The 21723-nt window shown below is 39.6% G+C and overlaps 1 protein-coding gene across 5 annotated transcripts in view; it reads left to right on the top strand.

The window, feature by feature from the left end:
- The window catches only part of PLPPR5 (phospholipid phosphatase related 5), a 196277-nt gene extending 187328 nt beyond the window's left edge, over nucleotides 1-8949 (top strand). For all 5 annotated transcript variants that reach the window (XM_039718446.1, XM_039718436.1, XM_039718466.1 and 2 more), the window contains one exon: nucleotides 6728-8949. In XM_039718446.1, coding sequence (XP_039574380.1) covers nucleotides 6728-6760 — 33 coding nt within the window. In that variant the 3' untranslated portion in view covers nucleotides 6761-8949. The remainder of the gene's footprint in view (nucleotides 1-6727) is intronic.
- Nucleotides 8950-21723: the final 12774 nt, after the last annotated feature.

Below are 21723 nucleotides of genomic sequence, written 5' to 3'. Positions count from 1 at the left end.
TTTCTGCCTGGTTTGAGAACCTCTCACTCATGATCAACAATGTTCTTTTCCTGAGATTTGGCCTAGTTTAAGATGCTGTGGGGAAAGCAATGGGAGAATGTGGGAGGATGGTGGCAGGATAATGTTTGCTCTGCTTGAAGATAACCACTGCCTGACCGCAAAGTTATACCATTTGCTGAGATCCCATCTTTGTCTGTGTTGCAAAGCTTTTCTCTTTTTCAGACAGAGGATGGGATGCAAGGACAATAAGGTGAAGACTTTGCTAATTGTTTGGAAATGCTTTCTTCTGTTTCCACTTGCAGAAAGTTTAAAATTGAATTAGAAAATAATTGATAAAGAAGTTACTTATATGTGAGTGCTTTAGGTTTTGAGTGTATATGGGTAATTTAAACTTTATTTAATGTAATTTTTTTGTTTAATCTAAAGTTTTAGATAGAAGAAAGACCCTGTTAAATAAAAGTAACAACTTTTAGTTGGCAGTAACAACTTCAAGGAACTAAGGTCTAAATTAAGTTAGGTATTCTCAATTGACTACCATTGCTACAAGAATTCTTGAATTAGTCTTTGCTTTTTAACTCCCTTATTTTACATCATTTGTTCTCTCCCGGAGAGAGAGAGTGATGCTAAATAATTTGTGTGCTATTTGCCTCTTCCTCCTTTAGACACTTGAGTTACTTTTCACTACATTTCAGTTAGGACTGTTCCACTTCAATATTCTGAATGCACATAGATTTACATTTTACTTATTTTAAAACTTTTTTTCTTATTTTCAATCTACAAGCTCCTGTACCAATATTAAAGACAGGATCTGTCAGAAATTAGCTACTGGGAGTAGCACAAATCCTAACTGCCTGAAGTTATCAGAGGCTAAGGCAGTGCAAGCTGGAAGCAACTCAGCTATGTGACTGGTACTAAAAAACCAGTAACTATATAGGTGTCTGGGAGCAAGCAATTAAAAACTCCTGCCTTAAGGAATGACTTCATTAGAAATGCCTGCCAGATAGGACTCCACTCACTGCTATTTTGTAATAAATTCACCTGTAAATGAGTAAGCACATGATGCATCATACAGACCTGGAAGCATATTTCTCTGCTGGGTCCAGGTCTGCTATTGGCTATTCCGGTGCTTTCTCCATGGAGAGGAAATGCTCCTGGCACGCTCACTGTGCTGCTACTGTCTGAGTTCTGGTGGAGGTCTAGCTGTGTTTGAAGTGCACTTAAATAGGCATAGGTTCTTGTGATACTCCAAATTGAGCTGCTGCTGCTTAGTGACAAGGTTAGATCACTGTTGCATGACACTTCTGTTTCATTGTGGTGCATGCAGATGATTTAGCTGTTCTGCACGGGTGCCCATGCAGTCAAGTGAGCTGTAGTTGCCGTGTCTTCTTGAGTGATCCTTGCCAGAACCTGCTCAGCAGTGCAGACTTAGTGCTTTTACCTTAACTATAATAATCCTCAGAAGTAATGAAAAGAATGAAAGCCAAGAAACCTCATCACTCACCCATCTGCTTCTTTTTCTCTTCTTTCTCTGATCTTCTTCATCCCTTACAAGACAGTTGGTGTTTCAGTTCGCTGGCAGCCTCCTAGCGAGAGGAAGCTCTCATCCTACCACAGCAAGATTAGAGAGTTCTGTTCTTTTTCAGGAATTACTGATAAATGGGGATATTCTGGGTAGTACCTGTAAGAGTTTGGAGGTTCAGCTTTATCCAAGTGCAGTCACAAATTATGTTTCCTGTTTCAGGGAAGACTGACATTTTTTTCATGCAAAAGTTGCCTGAAATTGGCCAGGGCTTATAGAGATCTCCTACCCATCATGTAGTAGATTATGATTCTGCTAGTCTTATTTATTTTAAATAAGTATTCTAGCTTTGAAAAAACCAAATACAAATACAACATGGAGCATTTCAGGACTAATGGAGGGAGTAGATAGAATACTGAGATAGAAAGTTTCAGAAGGAAGGGTTGGGTTAGGAGATGCACCATGGTTCAAAGTTTCAGAAGGAAGGGTTGGGTTAGGAGATGCACCATGGTTCATCTCCTGTGAGATGAGATAATTACTGTGTGTGATTATCAGTGCTTTCTGTAGCTATTCACTATGCACAGTGGGTTCTTGGCAGTGCTCAGTTTGACAGCTAAACTGCATTTATTACCCAAGGTTCTGCTTGGCATTCCTTCATACTGGTACTTCTGTCAGCAGTGCCCAAACCTTCCCAAACACAGGTGCTGTTTCTTCTTACAGTGAAGTTTCTTATACTGCCCAGTAGGACTGACTATCCAGCATGACTGAACTCAAAAGAGATAGATTACATGCTCTCTCCTTCTGTCATTTCCAAGTTTTAATGGTCATAAGGATTTGGAATTCCTCTTGCAATATGTGACATTCTTGTTGCCCATCATATTGGTTTTTAGTGACTCAGAGTTAACTGTCTCAGAAATCTTCTTGACTTTGACACACTAATTATTGTTCCATTGTGTCTGTGCCAAAGGTAACGATAGTGATAAAACATTCTAGCAATAGTAAGTGTAGATATTGCAATGAATTCTGCTAGTGTTTTTAAGACTGGGAAAGATTTCCTCTTCAGAATTGAAGGAGTATTGTTTTTTCTATTTACTCCATCTTGATTATTCACGAGACACAGAACAGCTTCTTCACAATGTCAGAAAATTTTAATTCTCTGTGTTACTGTTTTTTTCTTGGTCTTACACATGTTGGTACTGAGTGTTCAATTGTTATGTGCCCTCATGTACACACAGCACCATGGCCTAGGGAGCCTGGCCTGCTCCCTGCAGCTCTCCAGGGAGATCACCTCTCACTGAGCTCACAGCTAAAAGCAGAACACAAAGACGCTTTACCTCTAAATACTATGGGCAGATGTGGGAGAGGGTTGTGTCCATTTCTGTTGCTTTGAAATGTTTTAGTTGAGAGGTCTCCAAATACTGTAGTGCTTGATATCCGAAAGCCTCCATAGTGTCCATACTTGTTTCTGCAGGATGGTTTGATGAGAGCCCATGTGCTTATACCAGCTTATAGGTAGTTTTTGGCATAATCATTCTCTCCTGATAATACAGTCTGTTAAAGTAGATGTAATCACACACACACCACAAACACATACCCAGGACAGTCAGCTCATACAAAATCATGAGCAGTTTTGTTTCAATGTCAAACATTTGAATTTGTATTCATGTCCTACTCTTCTGCTGAAATCTGCTTCTGGGAGATTGTACAAGAATTATTTCTGATTGAATGCAAACGGTGATCACTACATCTAATGCTCAGATAAACTTAATACTTAAAACATGGGAAGTGGAGCAATATATTCTGTGTGACCTCCTCAAACGTGCATGTTGTAGGTGTTACAGAATCGAGGCATTAGTCACAGTCAAGAAGGCGCTTTGCAAGGAGCCTCCCTCAAAGCACGCGTCCTTAGGCTCTTCCCGTGGCTGCGGGGGCCGGAGCCCCGCGGGCCCCTTGCTCTAAGGCAGTAACTCACGTATGTGCACGGCCGGGCACCGGCACTGCCCGCTGCCTTCTGTGCAGGCCACCTCCACCTCAGGCCACCCTGCTGCTCCGAGCTCTCCAGCAAAAGCACAAAATGCACTCTGCCGACTCAGAGACTTGTATGATAACATTATTATTATTGTTTGATCAATTATCATTTGCCTGAGGTGCTACAGTAGTATTTTTCTATTTAACGAACTCTATCTACTGTGGGAAAAATTACAAATTTATTACCAAGTCCTGTTTTCAAACAGGGAAGAATCATCTTTTTAGGATGGTGACTGTTTTTGAATTTTCTAACTGTATTGGTAAGAACAAAGCAAAAAAACCCTAAAAATATTTAATATAGATAATTAAAACTGCAAATCACAGAAAATTTAATGTATTTTTAAAATGCTTTGACATTATAGCATTGCTTATCAATAGAAATTAATTAAAACTTAGCAGAAGATATACAGTTCTGGATCATTTTCCCCAGAAACCTGCACTCAAGGCTTAGCCCTTGGCTTTACCTTTTTTGTTGGTGTGAGAGCACTGTTATGATGCATGCTTTGCTCACCAGCCTGGTACTGTCCTCTTAGAATGGATGGCACAAACGCTGGTCTGCCTGTCTGTGAGACTGCTGCCATTGAGCAGACCCTCAGCATTTCTGATTCTTTGGAGAACTTTAGGGAAAAAACTTTCCATGGAGTTGGAGAAGCTGAGGTCTTATGCATGATTTTTTGCTTGTCTTCCTGCATCTGTGTGAATCTGTTTGTTGACAGTGGTTATTGTAGTTAGTATCTCACTCTGGCCCTTGTCACAGCAAATCTAAGCAGAATGAAAAGAGTTGCAATGTAGTTATTCCAGAGGGGATGCTGTTTGTTTGGGTTTTTTTTCTGCAGGATGTCAGCAAGGCTGATTTGTAGTTTTGCCTGAGACGGTAGCATGAAAAAGCATGAGTAACCAGACAGCTGCATGAATCTGTATCAGTGATTCTTGCCATCAGCAAGGGATTAATTTTGACCTAGTTATGCATCGCCCTGCTGAGTCCATTGGAAATGAATGGACAGGCCTTCAGTAGGGTCCAAATCAATAGGTCCCTGATCAGCAGCTTACCAGTTCTCTTTGAGGGCTTTTTGAGGAAGGAGGATTTTCTTCTGTGTTGTTATATCCCATGCCCTGTGTGTCTTCCCAGGATAGTGACCTGCTCATTTTGGAAGTATAGCTGGCAGGAGTGTGAACCACATTTTTCTTTCCCTGAATAATCGTTATCCACTCTTGAATTAATGCCACATGAAAGAGCATTTGGTTCTCTGCATCACAGAAAAATGTGTGTCGCTTAGAGACAGGGATGGCACATAGCAGGACTTGAGAGAATTGATTGAAATAAAGAACAATTTTTTTCCCTCCAATGTTATGAAAAAAGTGAATAATTTTAGACTAAGGATACTTCAAGTTGACAGGAGGACTTTTGAGGTCTAAATAAAGAAAATAAAGTAAATATTATGAAGAAAATGTCATCAGAGCCTCACAGCAACTCAAGAGTCACTGAGTTTGCCCACACTATCGTATACTCAAAACAGAATGGAGTTGATTTTTTTTTTTTAAATTTAGGAAGTCTAATTTTGCATTTCTTCTGCAGAACAAAAATCTGCAAGCAATAATATTTGTTACTATTTTTTACTGAAAATGTTTTCATGGAGCATTGCACTTTTTTTTTTTTCTAATGCTTTGTAAAAAAATTTGGCCATGGTTTAATAATTGTTGCTTATTTAAAAGATAGAAATTCTGTTTTGGGGAAGAATATACATAGATGCTTGCTGTTAAGTGTTAAGTAGTTTTCTTGTATGAAAGCTGTCATAAAATACAGCAACAACATTGCTGGAGCTAAAATGCATATTGCAGGGGAAGTGGAAGAGAGCTTCTCCCCCTGGACACAGAACAGTTAAGGCATAGTGAGCGAGGGAGCAAAGCTGCCAGCTTGGCTTGGAGATGGGGCATAAGGGGCAGCTCTAAAAACAAAGTATTTCTAATTTCCACTCTCTAATGTGAAAAAGCAAAGATACCTGCCTATATCCCCTTGCTCAGACTGATAGACAAATATTCAGGCAGATTAAAGAAGAACTGAGAAATATAAACTTATATGGTGGACATTGTTTCTCTCCAGCACTTTTTATGCTGTGTGATAAAAGATTTTCTGAAAGACTTCCCTTAAGCAAAAAAATGGGAGGTCCTGCTCTCCCCAGGTTATCCATGTTCCCTTCCTCTTCAGCTCACATCTCCTCTCTTCTGAGTTTAATCTGCCCCAGGAGGCAAAGTGATGAAAAAAAAATTTGCAGTGCTTTGCTTGGTGTTTTACCCTCTGTGCATTTTTGTGCTTGGGAACAAACACATGGCTTAACATCAAGGTTCCCTTTACGGATTTCACCACTGGATGTTTTGTGAAAAATGGTGGCAGTCAAGGGTACAGTGTGCCCACAGGGAAATACACTTCCTCTGGGTCCTGCACATCACTCTGTGTTTGCTTTCCCCTTCAGATATTTGCAGAATCACCTGCTTAGGTTTGAGTATGAAGAAGTAGCCAAGCTCTTTGGGATGCTGCAGGGTTTTAGAGTTGCACATAGAATGTTCGTGTTCCAATACACATCTCAGTGTTCCTAAGAATTGTCCCACTGAAGGAAAGAAGAAAATGTTCTTAGATTGCAACTGGACACTGGTCATTCTGAAAAATAAATTTTGAATAGGAGTTCTTAACTGCCAAATGCCACTTGATTTCAAGCATTTTGCTACTTGATTCAGTGCTCATGGGGAGAAAATAATCTTTAAAAAATTAATATTAGAATGGTATTTACACTGAAGTAGAGTACTATAATCTGTCAGAAACTGTCATTTTAATTTCTAGGAATTTTGTTTTCAATTATGAATAACGTAGCAATAAAAGTACAGCTAACTCAATTTTTCACATGTAATTTAAAACAAACAAAAGCCATCTTAAAATATAATAGAACCATCACATACAATTGCTTTGTTCAGCATACTTCCCTATCGAGTCTTTCAGCAGTTAAGAATTGCTATGGGAGTGAGCGAGTGCACTGCAGTGAAAACCAGTTTCATTTACATCATCCTTCAGTAGTCTCCAAGTACAAGGCTGCCCTTCCAACACAGGAGGCAAAAGTTTTCACAATGGTGACTGCTGTCTGTGTGGTTTTGTGATTTTTATCTGTTTGTTTTTCCTTTAACTCGTAGAACCACATCACGGCCTTTGCAGAAGTCACATGATGTTGATGCTGATGTGTATTCACTCCACTGGACTTCATCTCTTTTCACAGCCCACACATGATATTTGCAGAGTATCAAAAATAAGAAATTTTTAGAAGTCCTCTTTCTGACTTGATTTTTACATCACTAAAATGATACCAACATTTTGAAGAATTCTTAAATATTAGAACGTCACTTTACTTTCTAGCAAAAATATTAACTGTTTACTTTTATGATGGAATGGGACAAACTGAGCACTAATTATCTGACATTACCCTCTATTTTGGCTTCTCATTGTTTTCAATGGTTCATGTACCTATTCCAACAGTACTTTGTATTTTGATTTAACTTTGATTTTTAAAATCTACATTTTTAATTCCGCATGAACTTGTTTCCATTTGAGGCAATTTCAATGTATAAAAACTAGACAAATATTATGTTCTGTATGAAAATGCTGTTTGCACATTGTATTACGCTGTATTCCATGTAAGATATCATTCAAACGGTATGTTATATGTAAGACTGGTGCTTCTGCTTTTGAAGAGAAAAAAATGCCAATTTTTACTGTAATAAGTATTGTATCATAATTAAAAGTTTATTTATTTGGATATTTTCCTGACATAATTGTAGTTGAATTGTTGTTTTGTAGTTCTTGAATGTCTTGGATGACTTATATGTATCTAGGTTAAAAGAAGTGAGAATAATTTAGCGAGTTTGATCTTTGATATATTCTTTATTACTAATGATATCCCAGGAAAGGTTAAGGGCTCCATTCTTAGCTTAGCATATCTGATGGGAAGCCGTGCTATTCATAAATCATTTAAACAAATTACTCAAGGCAGCCTGCATCTTCTCATGATTGTTGTACTCCCTGATACTGTGCTGGGAGAATGGGTGCTAAGATAAGAAGAGGGTCACCAGCTTAGTGAGAAAAGTTCATCTGAGTTTCTACTCTCCATTTTCATGGAAAACTCATGGAAAAACCAAAATGTCTCAATTAATTTTTTTTTTTCAGCCTAACTGACCAGGACAGGCAGACTTTCTCTCTACAAATCCTTGTATGTCTGTGTTGGAGGCTCATATTCTTAAAAAAAAAAAAAAAGAAAGAAAAAAAGAAAGAAAGAAAAAAAAAATCCTCTGCCAGCCTGCATGGTGTTGACAGATTGATTTTTCTTCAACATCAGCCAATGTTACCATATCTCTGTTATTGCTGTGAATATTCAGCTTAAGCCCCCGCTTTGGAAGAGTCTTGCTTATCATTCGTAGTGAAATTGTCCTATAAAAATTGAGCACCAAATGGATCTGAATATTCTGAAGACATTGTTAACATGTGCCAGGCAGTGTCCCTCTGGCAAGAGCAGATAAAATGCAGCACTAGAGAAACATTGAGAACACTCTTGGTCAGTGCAGGCTGTTGAGCATTTTAGGCCTTAAATTTTCCAGAGTTCATTGTATTTCCTGTGCATTAATCATTGTTAGAGTATGTTTGAAACACAATGATGTAGAATCAGGTGTATTTTTTCTATGATGAATTTTAATGTATTCTCATATAGTCATCAGGTAATGCCTGCTTTTACTTTGTTTTAACCTCTGCTTTCACTAAGATACAACTACCTAAAGAGTGCTTGGCAAACACGGCAAGGCCAAGTCATCTCTGAGTGCAATAGAACATATGCCACAAAGTCATTGTGCTAAGCTGAGAATTAAGAGATTGAAGAAATATATATGTGGGGAGAAAAGACCTAGAATAGAGTCCTTAGCTACAGCTAGGTTACTTAGGTGATTGAAAATCCACCTTTATTAGACTATCAACTGTGTTTACAAAATTGTAGTAGATCCAAAGTTTGTATCACCGTGTTAAACTCACTTACCCTGCCCTTAGTCTAGGTAGTTAGGTTCCAAGGTACTAATGATTTCTGTGTGTGCAGATTTAAATGAAATGTTCACTCATTTTTGCATGGTAGCAAATCTGCGTTTTTTATATCTGATTTATAAGATTACCAAGAGATTCTTTTATGTTAAAAGAGATGACTCTTTTTCAGTGTACTGTATATCATCAGCTTGTAACTGGTCTCTTTCTCAGGATCTTTCCCAGTCAAATATTTGGGTTAAAATTATCATACTATCTCTGTGAACCAGCAGTGAGAAAACAAAAAGAGAGACACTCTGCTGTATAATGTATTTTTAAATAAAATAATTTTTCATTCATATGTAGTGTATTTTTTTAGGTGTCTGCTTTACATATATTTTGATTGATGGTGTGCATGTAATGAAATTGTGATTTTATGTGAATTGCATTTGGTGACATATTCTCACAATTAACCAGGAATTCCCACAGTTAAGGGCCTACCCTTAGAAGTAGTTCTGGTGAACTTGAAAAGCATTGAGGAAGAGCTGTGCTGCAGAGTCCACAGCCTGTTGGGAAAGGACTCTCCCCAGAATGTGGACCAGCCAAGCTCCAGACATTGCTTTGACTGCTTTTCAGAAGTGGCAAGAATTTGTCCTCCCACATCTGTAACTCTCCACTGCCCTGAAGTTTGGTCATCAGCTCTTCCATTCTGGACCCAAAAAAGCTTTGAGTAGGAAGGGTTTGCTGAAACAAAAGTAAGTTGGCACTTTTGTACTAAAATGGCTTTTTGGGATTGCTTAAAAAAAAAAACAAACCCAGTGATGAGGTAGGAAGGGTTTGCTGAAACAAAAGTAAGTTGGCACTTTTGTACTACAATGGCTTTTTGGTGATTGCTTTAAAAAAAACAACCCAGTGATGAACAAGCATCATTCCTCATTCAGGGAATATTCTGGTACAGAGTGGTTCCTACTGAAAACAGTGTGGTTGAACCACTTCAGTGGTTTTGAATGCAACTGATTTATTATTCTTGTGGACCTTTTCTGTGTGTACTTCAGTGAAACAGCTCTGCTCTATTTATAAATGAGATGTTTGAGAAGCATCCTTAATGTTATATGCTGCTGTGTTCCTAAAAATGGAATTTCTGAGGCATATGGGGACACCAGCTGGGCTCCTATCCATACCATTTTAGATTCTCTTCTATGGATTCTGCTGTTCGTTTATAATCAGGAACTGCGTAAGACATACGGTGATAGCATCCGGGCTCACATTTCTTCAGCTTTTAAAAATGTTCATTTTAACAATATGTATTAAAACAGGATAATCTTGGTGTTTTTTAGCTGCAATTTTCTTTGCTGTTTGCTGTTGCCTTCTAATTTTTTGCTGCCCAAGATCACAGTGAGTGCAACAGTCCATTTGCACATTATGTTAGCGGGTAGCTTTTTATATTCTTCTGAAGTCTAATTTTGGTATTTCTGAGGCTTGCCATCAGAAAGCAGAGTGCATTACATTTTAGGAGCAGATAAACTGATTTTGTTTTGATCAAATATATCCCTGTCCATCTGCATAGCCTCAGCCTTGGGGACACTCAGGAGCATTTGCAGGCAGAAGGGTGAGCAGACCTCCAGACCTCTCAGCTCTGCAGCACCTCCCTCCAGGCACATCAAGAGTATATTTACCAGGCTCTGCCTCTGACAGCTGCCTCAACCCCAGCATACTGGATTTTCCTGCTGTACACCAGCATGAACAGTTTTTTTCTCCCCTCAAGCACCTCTGAGAGACTGGACAGATCATGAAGTGCACTACGAGCATGACTGCAGCTGGAGCCAGCAGCTGCCTGGTTCTCCCTTGGACAAGTGGAAAGCTAAAGGAGGACCTATTATGGCTTCAGCTTTTGGCCTTCTCCTCCACTTTCTCTAGGGCTTTTGGTTTTCAGGGATTTTTGCGAAGGAAAGTAAAGTAAAGCAAAGCAAATATTTACAGTCTCTCTGCCACTTGAATTTCTACTGCATGCCTAGGGCTGTGAAAGCTTTACACTTGCTATTGGCCACTAGGGACTTTCCAGTATAACAGTGTTGCCTTTTTGTCATCCTCTCCTGTGTGAAAATGGCTGATAACACTTCTTAGAGTTTCTAGGTTTGACCTGATGTTTGGGGAAGAAGACACTGGGAAGACCCCAGAAAGACCCCTGCCAGGGTGGGAATTGAAGCCCTCGTGTGACTGTGATAAGCCTGCTTTTTGCTGAGCACTTGCCGAGTTGCCAGACCAAGGTATGACTAACAGCTTTGTTGCTCATAGTAAGCTGCCTGTATTTGCCTTACCATGAAGCCTCAGTCCCCTTCCAACACAGAGGATTAGGTAGTTCCTTCTGTGGTCAGTACTGGAGCTTGTTCTTTCTCTGTAGAGAATCCTAGGAACTACAGCATGTCCTGCATGAAACTTGTCCCCTGTGTCTGCTGATGCTCTCCTAGTCAAGCTGGAGGTAAGTGGGGTGTCATTAACCCTTCCAAGGTGCTTAGCTTCCACTTGGCTGTAACCGTAGGCACACAGTTTGTGGTGATTGGGAGTGGGGCTGTGGCTGACCCTCATCCCCAATGGGCTGCAGCTGTGAGCAGCAGGTGAGCAGCACTGACAGCAATGAGCCATGGAGTGCCCAGGGGCACTGACCAACCACCAAAGGGAGCAGAGGGCACACAGGTGCAGTGCATCAACATGAGGGGATAAAAGGCTGGGACAAAGAACAAGAAGGGCAGACATTTGAAGCTTTCTGGAGTGGTGTGATGTTATTCTGTATGGGCAGATGCCTGAAGCCTTCTGATGAGGTATGGTTTTACTCTGAAATGGAGTGAAGCTTTCTGAAATTGTTTGATGTTACTCTGTGTTGTGTTTGTCTCAGCTGTGACATGGGCTGTGGTGTATGCTGCCATGTAACCATCCCATGATGCAGGTGTTTGGTGATTGCTGGAGCTGGCAGCACTGTAACCAGCCTGTGCCTGGGCTCTAGCTGCGTGTTTTCTGAGAGCTGACAGCTAGTTCTCTGCCTATTGTGTCCTTGAACTCAGTTTCTTCTGTTCCCCTTGTCAGCTCTTGGTACTACGTTCTGCTGTGAGATGTGATATTCACGAGGCAGAAGGGGAGCACGGCTGTGTTTATCAGAGCATTTTGGATACCCTTTCATGCCTTCTACTCTGGTCAGTTGTCACTGGCTGTGTAAAACATTTGGAAGGTTAATCTAAGTAGGACAGTTTAATTCTGACCAAACGTTTACACCCAGAGGTTTTATTTGATTCTGACTTATCCACAGAGAATCTCTAGCTAATTCAGATAAACTGTCCTGAATTGTCTCTTGTGTAGACAAGTCCCAAGCCTTTCTCTTTTTTTTTCCCCCAGAGTGGGTCTGCTGTTTTAATATCTTCCCCTGGTGACTACAGCCAGAACAGTGTGCAGCAGTCAGAATTACTGAATCTATTCTCTAAATTGGGGGTGTAGAAGCCCCAGTGAAGAGCTTGAGTCCCCAAAACCAAATTCTTGGCACTAGTGTTCTCCTCTAACAATGTTCACAGCAAGATAAATAAGAAACCAAATCCTTTTTTGACTTATTTCTTTCTACATACTAAAATTACACCTAAATACACACATTCTGCAGGTACAGGGAACTTGTAGTCTTGGTGGCATCTTTAATGCTACCAAGCTGTGACTAACCTTAAGCTTTGAATTCCTAGGGTTGCTCTGAAGTAGGGAAATAATCCTAAAAATGTGAGTGAACATGTCTACAACTGTAAAAGAAAAACTAGAGGGATAGTATTTCTATGTTTTTGAAATATGTTTTCTTCACAGTAGAAGAAAAATCTACCTTTAGTCTGCTGTTTCATATTCTTTTGCTACTGTTGCTTAAGGAAATGCAGCTACAGTTCCTTCCGTAGCAACCTCTATTTATAAAGTAGCAACTGATGAAGGTACTCTATTCAAATATTCTAAAAATAAGTCTGATGTGATGAGAATAAAGTGCTTATTTAGTAAAACAAAAGAAGATGCCCGTTTATTCTCTTGGAAGACAGGGGACTGGAAGCTAGTCTTAGTAGAAAAGATGAGGAAGAAGATAAAGACCCTTGTCTTTTTTGTTGTTGTTTTTTTGTTTTGTTTTGTCCCATGAGAATTTAGAGAAAGCATTGTAAGGATGTTGGCTTGGATCATATAATCTTACAAAGAAAAACATAGGATGCTATTGGTTTTGTATTATGTGTATTTTGTGGACCCCCTCTCAAAGCCAGTGAACACCAGCCCAGTAGAGGAGGAATAGAAAGACTAAACAAACTATTTCTTGTCAGTTGGAGGGTGAGAGATTTCCCACGCTGTGTCTTTTCAGGAGAGAAACCAAATGAGTAGGGAGACTTGATATCAGCTGATTATGTGACAGAATTCTGTCATCCTGGGTCTCCTGTGGGAATGCTGCCTGCTTATAGTGTAAATGTTTCATTCAATTAACATTTTTCTTAGAGGAGCGGATAATTGTGAGATGTTTCAACCTCAGTTCTTTGTCAGATTAAGAGAAGTTGATATTCCCATGGCATTGGATGCTAAGCTGCTGCCTTTTATTTTCTGCCTGGTGACCTGGCTTCCCTCCATATTGAAGATATAAAAGGCTGTACACTGCATTTTAATAAAATGAATATAATGGGCTTTTTCTTCAGGAATCTGGTTAACTGTATATAGAGCTTAAGAAAATCTCTCTCATGGTTGTAATTTCTTTTGAAATTTGGGATTGTAAAGTCACTTATACCTGTATACTGCTATAGACATGACAGTAAAAGCTTTTTATAGTTGAGGAGAAGACTCACCTCTACAGGCTCAATGGAAGAGCTACAAATCTTAAGCAGTGTGGTGGAAGATATCCCAGGAGTTTGCTCACCTAGGAATCTCTTTGTGGCCCTCCTGATCACACATGTTTTGATTTTCAGATGTCCCACTCACTGCACTGTGGTTGTGGTTTCAGTTGGAAGGAAGGTTGTTGAGAAGCATTAACACAGCAGAGACCAGTACTATGGCCTTCTTCTTCATCCTCATTAGCTTTTAACATACCTGCATTACTGCCTTTTGCTACATGGCCCTGTGCCCAGTGTTCACTTCCTGAATCTGCTTCTGGCATTTTTATTTCTCAGTAGATCTCACATACTGCTGTGTCACATTGTGTAAAACCAGCAAGTGACTGGACTAAGCGATCTGGCATTTTTATTTCTCAGTAGATCTCACATACTGCTGTGTCACATTGTGTAAAACCAGCAAGTGTATTGGACTTAGGCCTTTGCCAGCATAAAATTGCTTTTTCAGATGCAGGTATGAGTATAAAAATAGAAAAATGTGGTGTGGTACCAATTATTTTAATGGAAGTAGAGCAACAGCAGAAAATGAGCTTGTTTCAGAAGAAAAACAAAGGGTGGTGGATGAAAATTTGATGTAAACGTGAGATAATTTCAGCTAAATAGAACTCTGAATACAAGTGAGATGTCAAAGGATACAACTTGCAATGACTTTATAGACAGTGAATAAGAATTCCCTACACAGCTGCTGAAGCAAATAGTTGATAGTAAATTAATTCCTGACGCTGCATATCCCACCAGGAATGGTCTGACAGTCATGTTTGTAGGCACAAATATGGCCTGAATTTGTGACGAGCCAAAAACTAATGGGAAAGTCAAGATGTTCAGGACTGTGTGTGTCATACCTTCTGCAATATGACTGGAAAGAAAATTGGTCAAGAAAGGCCTAGATAGTGCTCTTGTTGATTCTGGTTTAACTCCAGGTGGGAGTTGGGGAGGGGGAATGCTGATTTTGTATCTTTTTGTTGTTTGGAATTTGGACAGCCAATTTGTATCCCCCTGCTTTGAAAGGCAGCCCATACCCCACCCCTGATCTGGTTTGACCTCAGATGCAGGCCACCTGCTGCACATCCAGTTGTACCTCCTCTCCTGTGCACCTCTCTGTTCTTGCCACCACTCAAGCCTGTGCTTACAGACCATCAGCAGAGCTTTTGCATTCCCCTGTCACTGCTGATCTGTAGCCAGAGTTGTGATATACAGCTGTGCTTCCTCCTATGGGGTAAAAGGATAGCAAGTGTCCTCAGCAGGACAGCGTGCTGTGGGAAGCCATGCCATGGTGTCAGCTGCTCTGAGTGTTTGCACATTTGTGTTGTTACACTGGTTTTGTTCTTCCTTACACACTTGGTTGTTGCAAGAGGCTGCAAGCTCATGTAGTCAGTGGTTAGCCCTGGAATGTGGGAAGACTCTTTCACTTGCCAGATGGAGACTGGAATTATGATGAGACTGTATCAGATGTGGTTCCCAGAAACTTCCAGATGTCCTGGCGTAGCCCTTTTCCAGGACAGTATGTTATCAGAATAGGCTTTCAGTTTTCCTTACTCCTGGAGATGAGATAGATGTGATTTCTATTCATTCTCTGTAACAGATGACATCTTGTTTTTCATATGCCAGTTTCTTGTTCTTGATTAGTTTTTCAGCTTATTCACTCTTCCATGTTGTTTTTTTATTGCTCTTATTTCCAGATGGCAGCATACATTAACCTGACATAAAAAAATTTCCATTTCCTTTCAGTGCCATTTTTCTGTGCTGAGCTTTACATTTCACCAGTGTTTAAGCATTTCATCTTTGTCATTGTTTGATGTTGGTTTGCAGTTTATAATTTCCTAGAATATATCATAGACAAATACATATTTTCTTTTTGTGCTTTTCAGCGCCTGAGCTCCCAGCTCCCTGCAGCAGTGGTGGAACTGAAGTTCTGCCAGGTGCTGTATTGTTGGTTGCAAGTGCTGCTTTCAGTGCAGAGGTACAGGCAAGGACAAATGTGACACTTCCAGTAGTAGGAGAGAGCTTGTGGCCTGGGCAGCAGTGTCCTCATGGCTCTTGGGTCTCATTGCTGAGCACAGGATATGCAAACCTGGAACAGTGGCTATAGCACAAGGATGCTCCAGTAGGTGTGTCAGCTTGAAGGAGCAGCCAGGGTACATGCAGGTCTTACATTCTGCTGAAGGCTTGAAATTGAGATTTCTGTGAAAGGGGGAAGGCATGAAAATGAAGTTAATCAATTAAATTAAAAAGGAGCAAAAAATTTATGTAAATATTTAAATAGATATTTAGATATTAAGATGCTGAAGGGAAAAAGTTGCTTACTGAATCCTGGTTCCAGCTGGGAGAGTGTCAATTTTCTTCCTAGTAACTGTGCTTTTGATTTAGTATGAGAATACTGCTGCCGACACACTGGTGTTTAGTTAGTTGTGTTAGGAGCACAGCTGGTACAGCTGACCCCAGCTGGCCAGAGGGACATTCACACCATGGAATGTCATGCTGTGTAAATAAACTGGGGGAGTTGGCCAAGAGCTGCTGATCACTGCTTGGGGATGGGCTGGGCAGCGGTCACACAGTGGTGAACTGAACAGTTCTGCTGTGCACCACCTGTGTTTCTTTTAGTTTAGTCCTCTCTTTTTTTCATCTCCATTCTTTTCATTGTTATTATGTATGTTTGGGGTTTTGGGATGGAAGGTGTTTCTGGGTTTGTTTGGTATTTTTTTGCTTTTTAACTTAAGTTTAATTATTAAGTTATTCTCAGCTCACAGTTTTTGCCTTTTTCTGATCTCCTCCCCAGCTCACTTGGGAAGACAGAGTGGGTGTGTGGGTCAGGGGTACTCCGTTGATGGCTGGGTTAAACCATGATAAGCATGTCAGATGAAAAATTACCAAAAAAATCTCTGCCAAAAGGGGAGTTTTCGAACTATTTTACTGAAGAAACATTGTAAACTCAGAAAACTGTGAATAGATTTCTGCCTTTTCTCTGAGACTGAGCCTTTTGCTGCACCATCCTGTGCAGGAAATTGCAGTATATGATCAGTGTACAAAAGTATAAATTGACTGTATTTATAGATTATAGTTATGTAACAAGGGTTTGTTTTCTGACCCGCTGTTCCCTGAATGGAGCTCATCATGATCACTATGAGCAATCAAGTGGAGTTTTGCTGAATGCAGCAGCAGAAGGTTTTGCAGGCAGGACCTCCTGATACCAGCTAGATAAAAACCAGCTTAGCAGCTGGGGGTGATGACTACTGAATCCATCATTCCCTGATTCCCTTATCATGTATCCATGCTCCTACAAAAAGTTATGACCAAATCACTCAATTTATGACTTGACCAATAGGAGTTTTGACTGTTGATAATAGCATTATAGTTTCTAATTACAGCAGTGATTAGAGGCTTTGAGACAATCAAACTTATAATTTGGGTGCAGTTTGACTTTAGCTATCAGAGTTCTGATGTTTCTTGCTGCTCATTTACTTCTGGAGAGGTCTAGAAGAAACATCTGTTAGGCAGAGAGTGAGGGAACATCAGGAAAAGGTTCTACAGCCATGTGGGTACATTTTGAGTAATAGTATAGGGCTCCATTTATTGGATAAGGTACTCAGCTTGAAGGGACACTAGCTATGGAAGGTGTCACAGGAGGATTCACACTCATATCTGCTGAACGTCTGGTTGCTGTGGAATCTAAAAGCAACATCATAGTTTTATTTTCATCCTAGTGTAGTCATCTGCTCCTTGCCACACCTGCTCAGCCCACAGATATTTCTGAAGCACTTAGGAGACTCCAGAGAAGTGAAAGTTCCATTTGAAGGAACTAAGGATTTTTTTTAAACTCTGTAATAGTTGTCTTCTGGATGTTTTAGTAGCTGCCCTCAGAATTAGCCTAATGAAACCAAGACTGAGAAGTAGAAATGGAAGATCCTGCCAATGGAAAATCTTGGCTTGAGTTGGCAGATAAGTAAACAATTAAGAATTGGAGGCAGACAGTAAAATTACAGGATATACGTTGAATTTTCCTGAAAATTAAAAAATAATGCATTTCTCCTTTGTGTTGATTTACTGGATACTCTTATGACAAAGACTAAACATAGAACATATAAAGCTGTATTTCCCCAAAACAAAAATACCATTTAGGAGTTTTATTTTCCTGTTTTGTCATTTCTTTCAACTGGCACAATCCTAAAACAATTGAAAAAACGCTGAAATAGATGCTTGCTTATAATGCTTAAACAGATGTTTAAAATGAGCAGGGGATTTTGGTTGGTCAGATATCCATCAATATGGCCACACAGGTAAGCAGAACACATTACAGTTTGACTTGTTTTTCAGCAAAACCAGCCAGTTTGACCTTTATGCATTAGTTCTGATAGCAAAGGACCCGGTCCTTTGGCTATTCTCCCCTGACTCTAATTAAAAACTGCTTATTGCCTTGGGGACTATACTCCTCTGTAAACTTGCTCTTTGCAGCAGCTGTTAGACACAGAAACAAGAGCAGTGCTCACTTCTCTCTTCTGGTCTCCATGTCTCCCCAGCTAGTAACGAAGAAGCTGGATGTTGCAGACAACAGTGAAGAGATCTGAGCCCATCTCTCTCTTTCCCTATTTTTCAAAATTTGTGTTTTAAAGGTCACCTTAGTTGCAGATATGTTTGTAGCTGTCTTATTTCCTTTGCTGATGGAGTTTAGCCTGATTTGTCATCCAAGATCTTAGTCATTTGGATAAGAAAATCTGTAGTACATTTTGTATTTTGGCTAAGCTCCAGGTTTATTCTGCCTGACTTAATTTACTCAGTGCCACCAACAGACTGATAGAGTTTTGACTTCCTGTTCTTCAATTTGGTATGGTGGTATTGTCCACTAAAGTCACCATTTCTAGGTGACTTCCCACCATCACTGGGAAGATGGTAGTGGCTGGAAAGGCAGGCTCTTGGCCAGCCACACCACGTATCTGTCTTACTGTAGAAAATGGAATTAACTGAAGAACAGCGAGGTGAATACATAAAATGTTATAATAAAGTGTGAAAGAACAAGGGGATAGATGGGGAATTCAGAGTTGGAAACATGGAAAATGTTTTTAAAGCAGGACTTTCAGTCTGGAAAGCAGTGCATATAAGAATGAGATGCCTTTGAATGATGTGCTTTGAAAGTCATTCTTCACAGAGAAATCACATTCTGATTTGTGGATTTGTTTTGTATGGATTTGGTTTTTTATTATTTTGTAATCTCCAGAAGGTGCTCTAAGTGGTTATAAGAAGTTATGTTACTTCTAAAAATGTTTTATTTTATTTATATAGCTATTTTTATATCAATAGATCTCTTTTTGATTACTGTAAGCTTGAATTTAGGCCTGAACAGATGGTAGTGGAGCTAGTTTAGGTGAGTTACAGCTGACTGTTGGTAGCAGTTTTAATTTTTTCTGTCTTTGGACCAAAGTTTTCAAACGCATTTTAACTTTCCAAAGTTAGTCTTTTTTCAAAGGTATTAACTGCCTGTATCTTCTTGAATGTGCTTATGCCTGGATGAAGCCGTCTAATATTAGGCTAAAAACTTGGATTTGGGTTTAATGTGCTAGCAGTTATGAGCTGATGCTGGGATGATCCTACAAAGGTCAGCTTGAAAAGCTTCAAATTTTTTTGGCTTTATGCAGTGAAGTGTGATTGCATAGGATGCTGAGCTGTGGAAATACATTACTATGGGACAGACACAGTAAAGGGCTTCCAGACATGCTGAGGAACTCAGCTTGAGGTTTTGGATTTCTCTCAAGCTCTTGATGAGCTCATTGGCCACAGCCAGCAGGAACTGAAAGCAGTGAGTGCCTCATCACTTAGCTAGTGGAGCCAGAGGTGACCCAAACAGTCCGTGCAGAAGGGATTAGCCTGGAAAGATTCCCAGGAATGAAAAGTATAAAAGAGATTATACCTCCTTCCAGCAGGGTGGTGGAGAAGGCAGGACTTGAATGTCCCCTTCTAGCATGTGCTCTAAGGACAGATGTGGCAAGGAGTGCTCTCCTGCATGGAGTAGCCTTACTTCTTCCATCTGAGGTGTTTGTGCTGGCCAGTGCCGAGACTGCCCAGCCAGCTCCTGCCAGGCTCTAAAATAGTCTCTGCAGGGGGCTGTTTCTTTAGGCCAGCAAAAGGTGCTTGTATACCATAGCTGAGGGATTTGCTAAAGAGGCGGTCGAAATTAAATGTCAGATGCTTTAGTTTCTGATGGGAGTTCAGAAGTTTTTTTATGCCTATTAAAAGCACAGTCTGTGCTATTCATTTGAGAATTTTAAGTGGCAGATTCACGGGTTATGAAGAGCCCTTTCTTGAAATCTTAGTCTGTGGATTTTTGAAAGCACTTACGTTCCATATCGGAATATTGCTTCAAGGAAAGAAATCTTTGTTTTGACTCTAGTGTGCATTAGGAGATTTCCCATGGTTACAGGAAAGAGCTTTGCAATGTTCTATTTGGGAAACCTAGTTCTGCTGCACTTAGCACAGGCAATTTAGTAGTATTTCTGCCCCTACTTGTCTTTGAATAAACCAGAAAGAAAACAACACAAGGCCTAATTTTCCAATATCTCTGATGTTGACTTCAGACTTCCAGTTTAGATTAATATCTTTTGGAAAGAGGAAGAGTTTGGGGAGATGAGTTGTTTTTTGGCATGTAGGCTGAAGGTTGAAGGTTTGGAGTTTTTAACCTCTGGACAAGTCACTGGGAAACAAAAGCTTATGACTTATCCCACAGCTACTGAGCAGGCATCCAAGAGGAGTTACTGGAGGATGGCTGACCCTTCAGAGGATGGAGAATCCTCCTGCTTTGATTGCTCACACATCACAGCATGGATGATCATTCATGTTTTCTCAGTGCCAGCTGTTTCTCTTGGTAGTAAAACAAAGCAATGGCTTCTATAGGCAGGGATGGGGATTTTCAGGGCCAGATTGGTAACCCTTGTGAAGCTGCTGAAAAGGAAAGATTTAACCTACTCTATGGATGTTGACCACCCCTATCAGTTTCCCTTGCATCCTCAGTGGTTGTCACAAGCTGTTAGGATCCAGTCACTGAAAATGTTTTTCCAATATTTAAAAAATACATACTTTAATGTAAATTGTTAAATGAGGTCCCTACTAGTGATTCTTGAGAAACATGTTTTGGTCCAGGGCAAATTAATCTAAGTACCAACTATAGAATAAACATGTTTGAAATGAAAATGCAATGAAGTATTAACTTTGAAAGCACCAATAGTTCTTCTGTAATAAGTTTATCTTGGTGCCTGCAGGCAGTCCTCTAATGGAAAAAAGTATTAAATTGTGTTTGTGACATATTATGGAATTTCCATCGTTCCATTGCATAATAATATTCCCATGTTAGAGAAAAATCTGTGCCCTTGCATTTAAGCATGCAAATGTTTCTCTGATGTTCAAGAGTTCATTTTAAAATGAAATTTTACAGTCCTTACAACCATTAATTTATAGAGCCTAGCAGGATTTTATTAAAAATACTTTCTAATGTAGTTGTGTTAATTTAGGCTTCTCTGCCCAAACAACTGAACATGCAATTTAATTTAAAGAAGCCTGTGATGATTGAAATATGAAAAAACCAAATCACGCAAAAGCTGAATTTCTTCTGTAATGAAATTAATATAATGAATTTGTTCTGAGATTAAGGGTAGATCCTGTATCTATATCTCATTTTTGTAATTTTTTCAGGTAATGAATTAAACTCAATAAACTTTATTAAAATAATTTAAATTTATAAAGTTTTTCTGGTTATAATTTTCTGGATTTTTTGCAACCTACCCACTGTGTTGTAATACAATGTTAATAATACATGTTATTTCATTTGGTAATGTGTACACATTTAAAATAATGGAGGAACAGTTCTCCAGGACTCATCTATGATTCACTGCAGTGCTGCACAGTGTACTTGCAATTCATTTCTAATATCATCTGCAGCTGTTACAATGGTGCATTGTACATTTGCAGGCTGAGATCACTTGGAAATAAAAACAAGATTTAAAATATTTCCAAGTAGTAAATAAGTAAAGAATGATGTTCCACATGCACTTCGCTGCAGATCTTTTACAATTACTTCAAAACACCTCAGGACCTACCTGGTAGTTTATAGGTAATAATATTCAATTAAACTATGTAATTTTCCTCCACACATCACCTCCCTGAAACATTTAGGTGGATGGGGAACCAAACAGAGCATGCAGAGGTTCTGTTTTTGTTGATTCAGTGTCAATAATTTCTGACTGGTAGTGGATTGCTGCCAACTGAGTAATTTTTTT

Source organism: Passer montanus, unplaced genomic scaffold (assembly GCF_014805655.1).
Source record: "Passer montanus isolate IOZ18808 unplaced genomic scaffold, ASM1480565v1 scaffold103, whole genome shotgun sequence".
Lineage (NCBI taxonomy): Eukaryota > Metazoa > Chordata > Aves > Passeriformes > Passeridae > Passer > Passer montanus.
The sequence above is the reverse complement of the archived record's forward strand: the minus strand, read 5'-3'. Positions and strand labels throughout refer to the sequence as shown.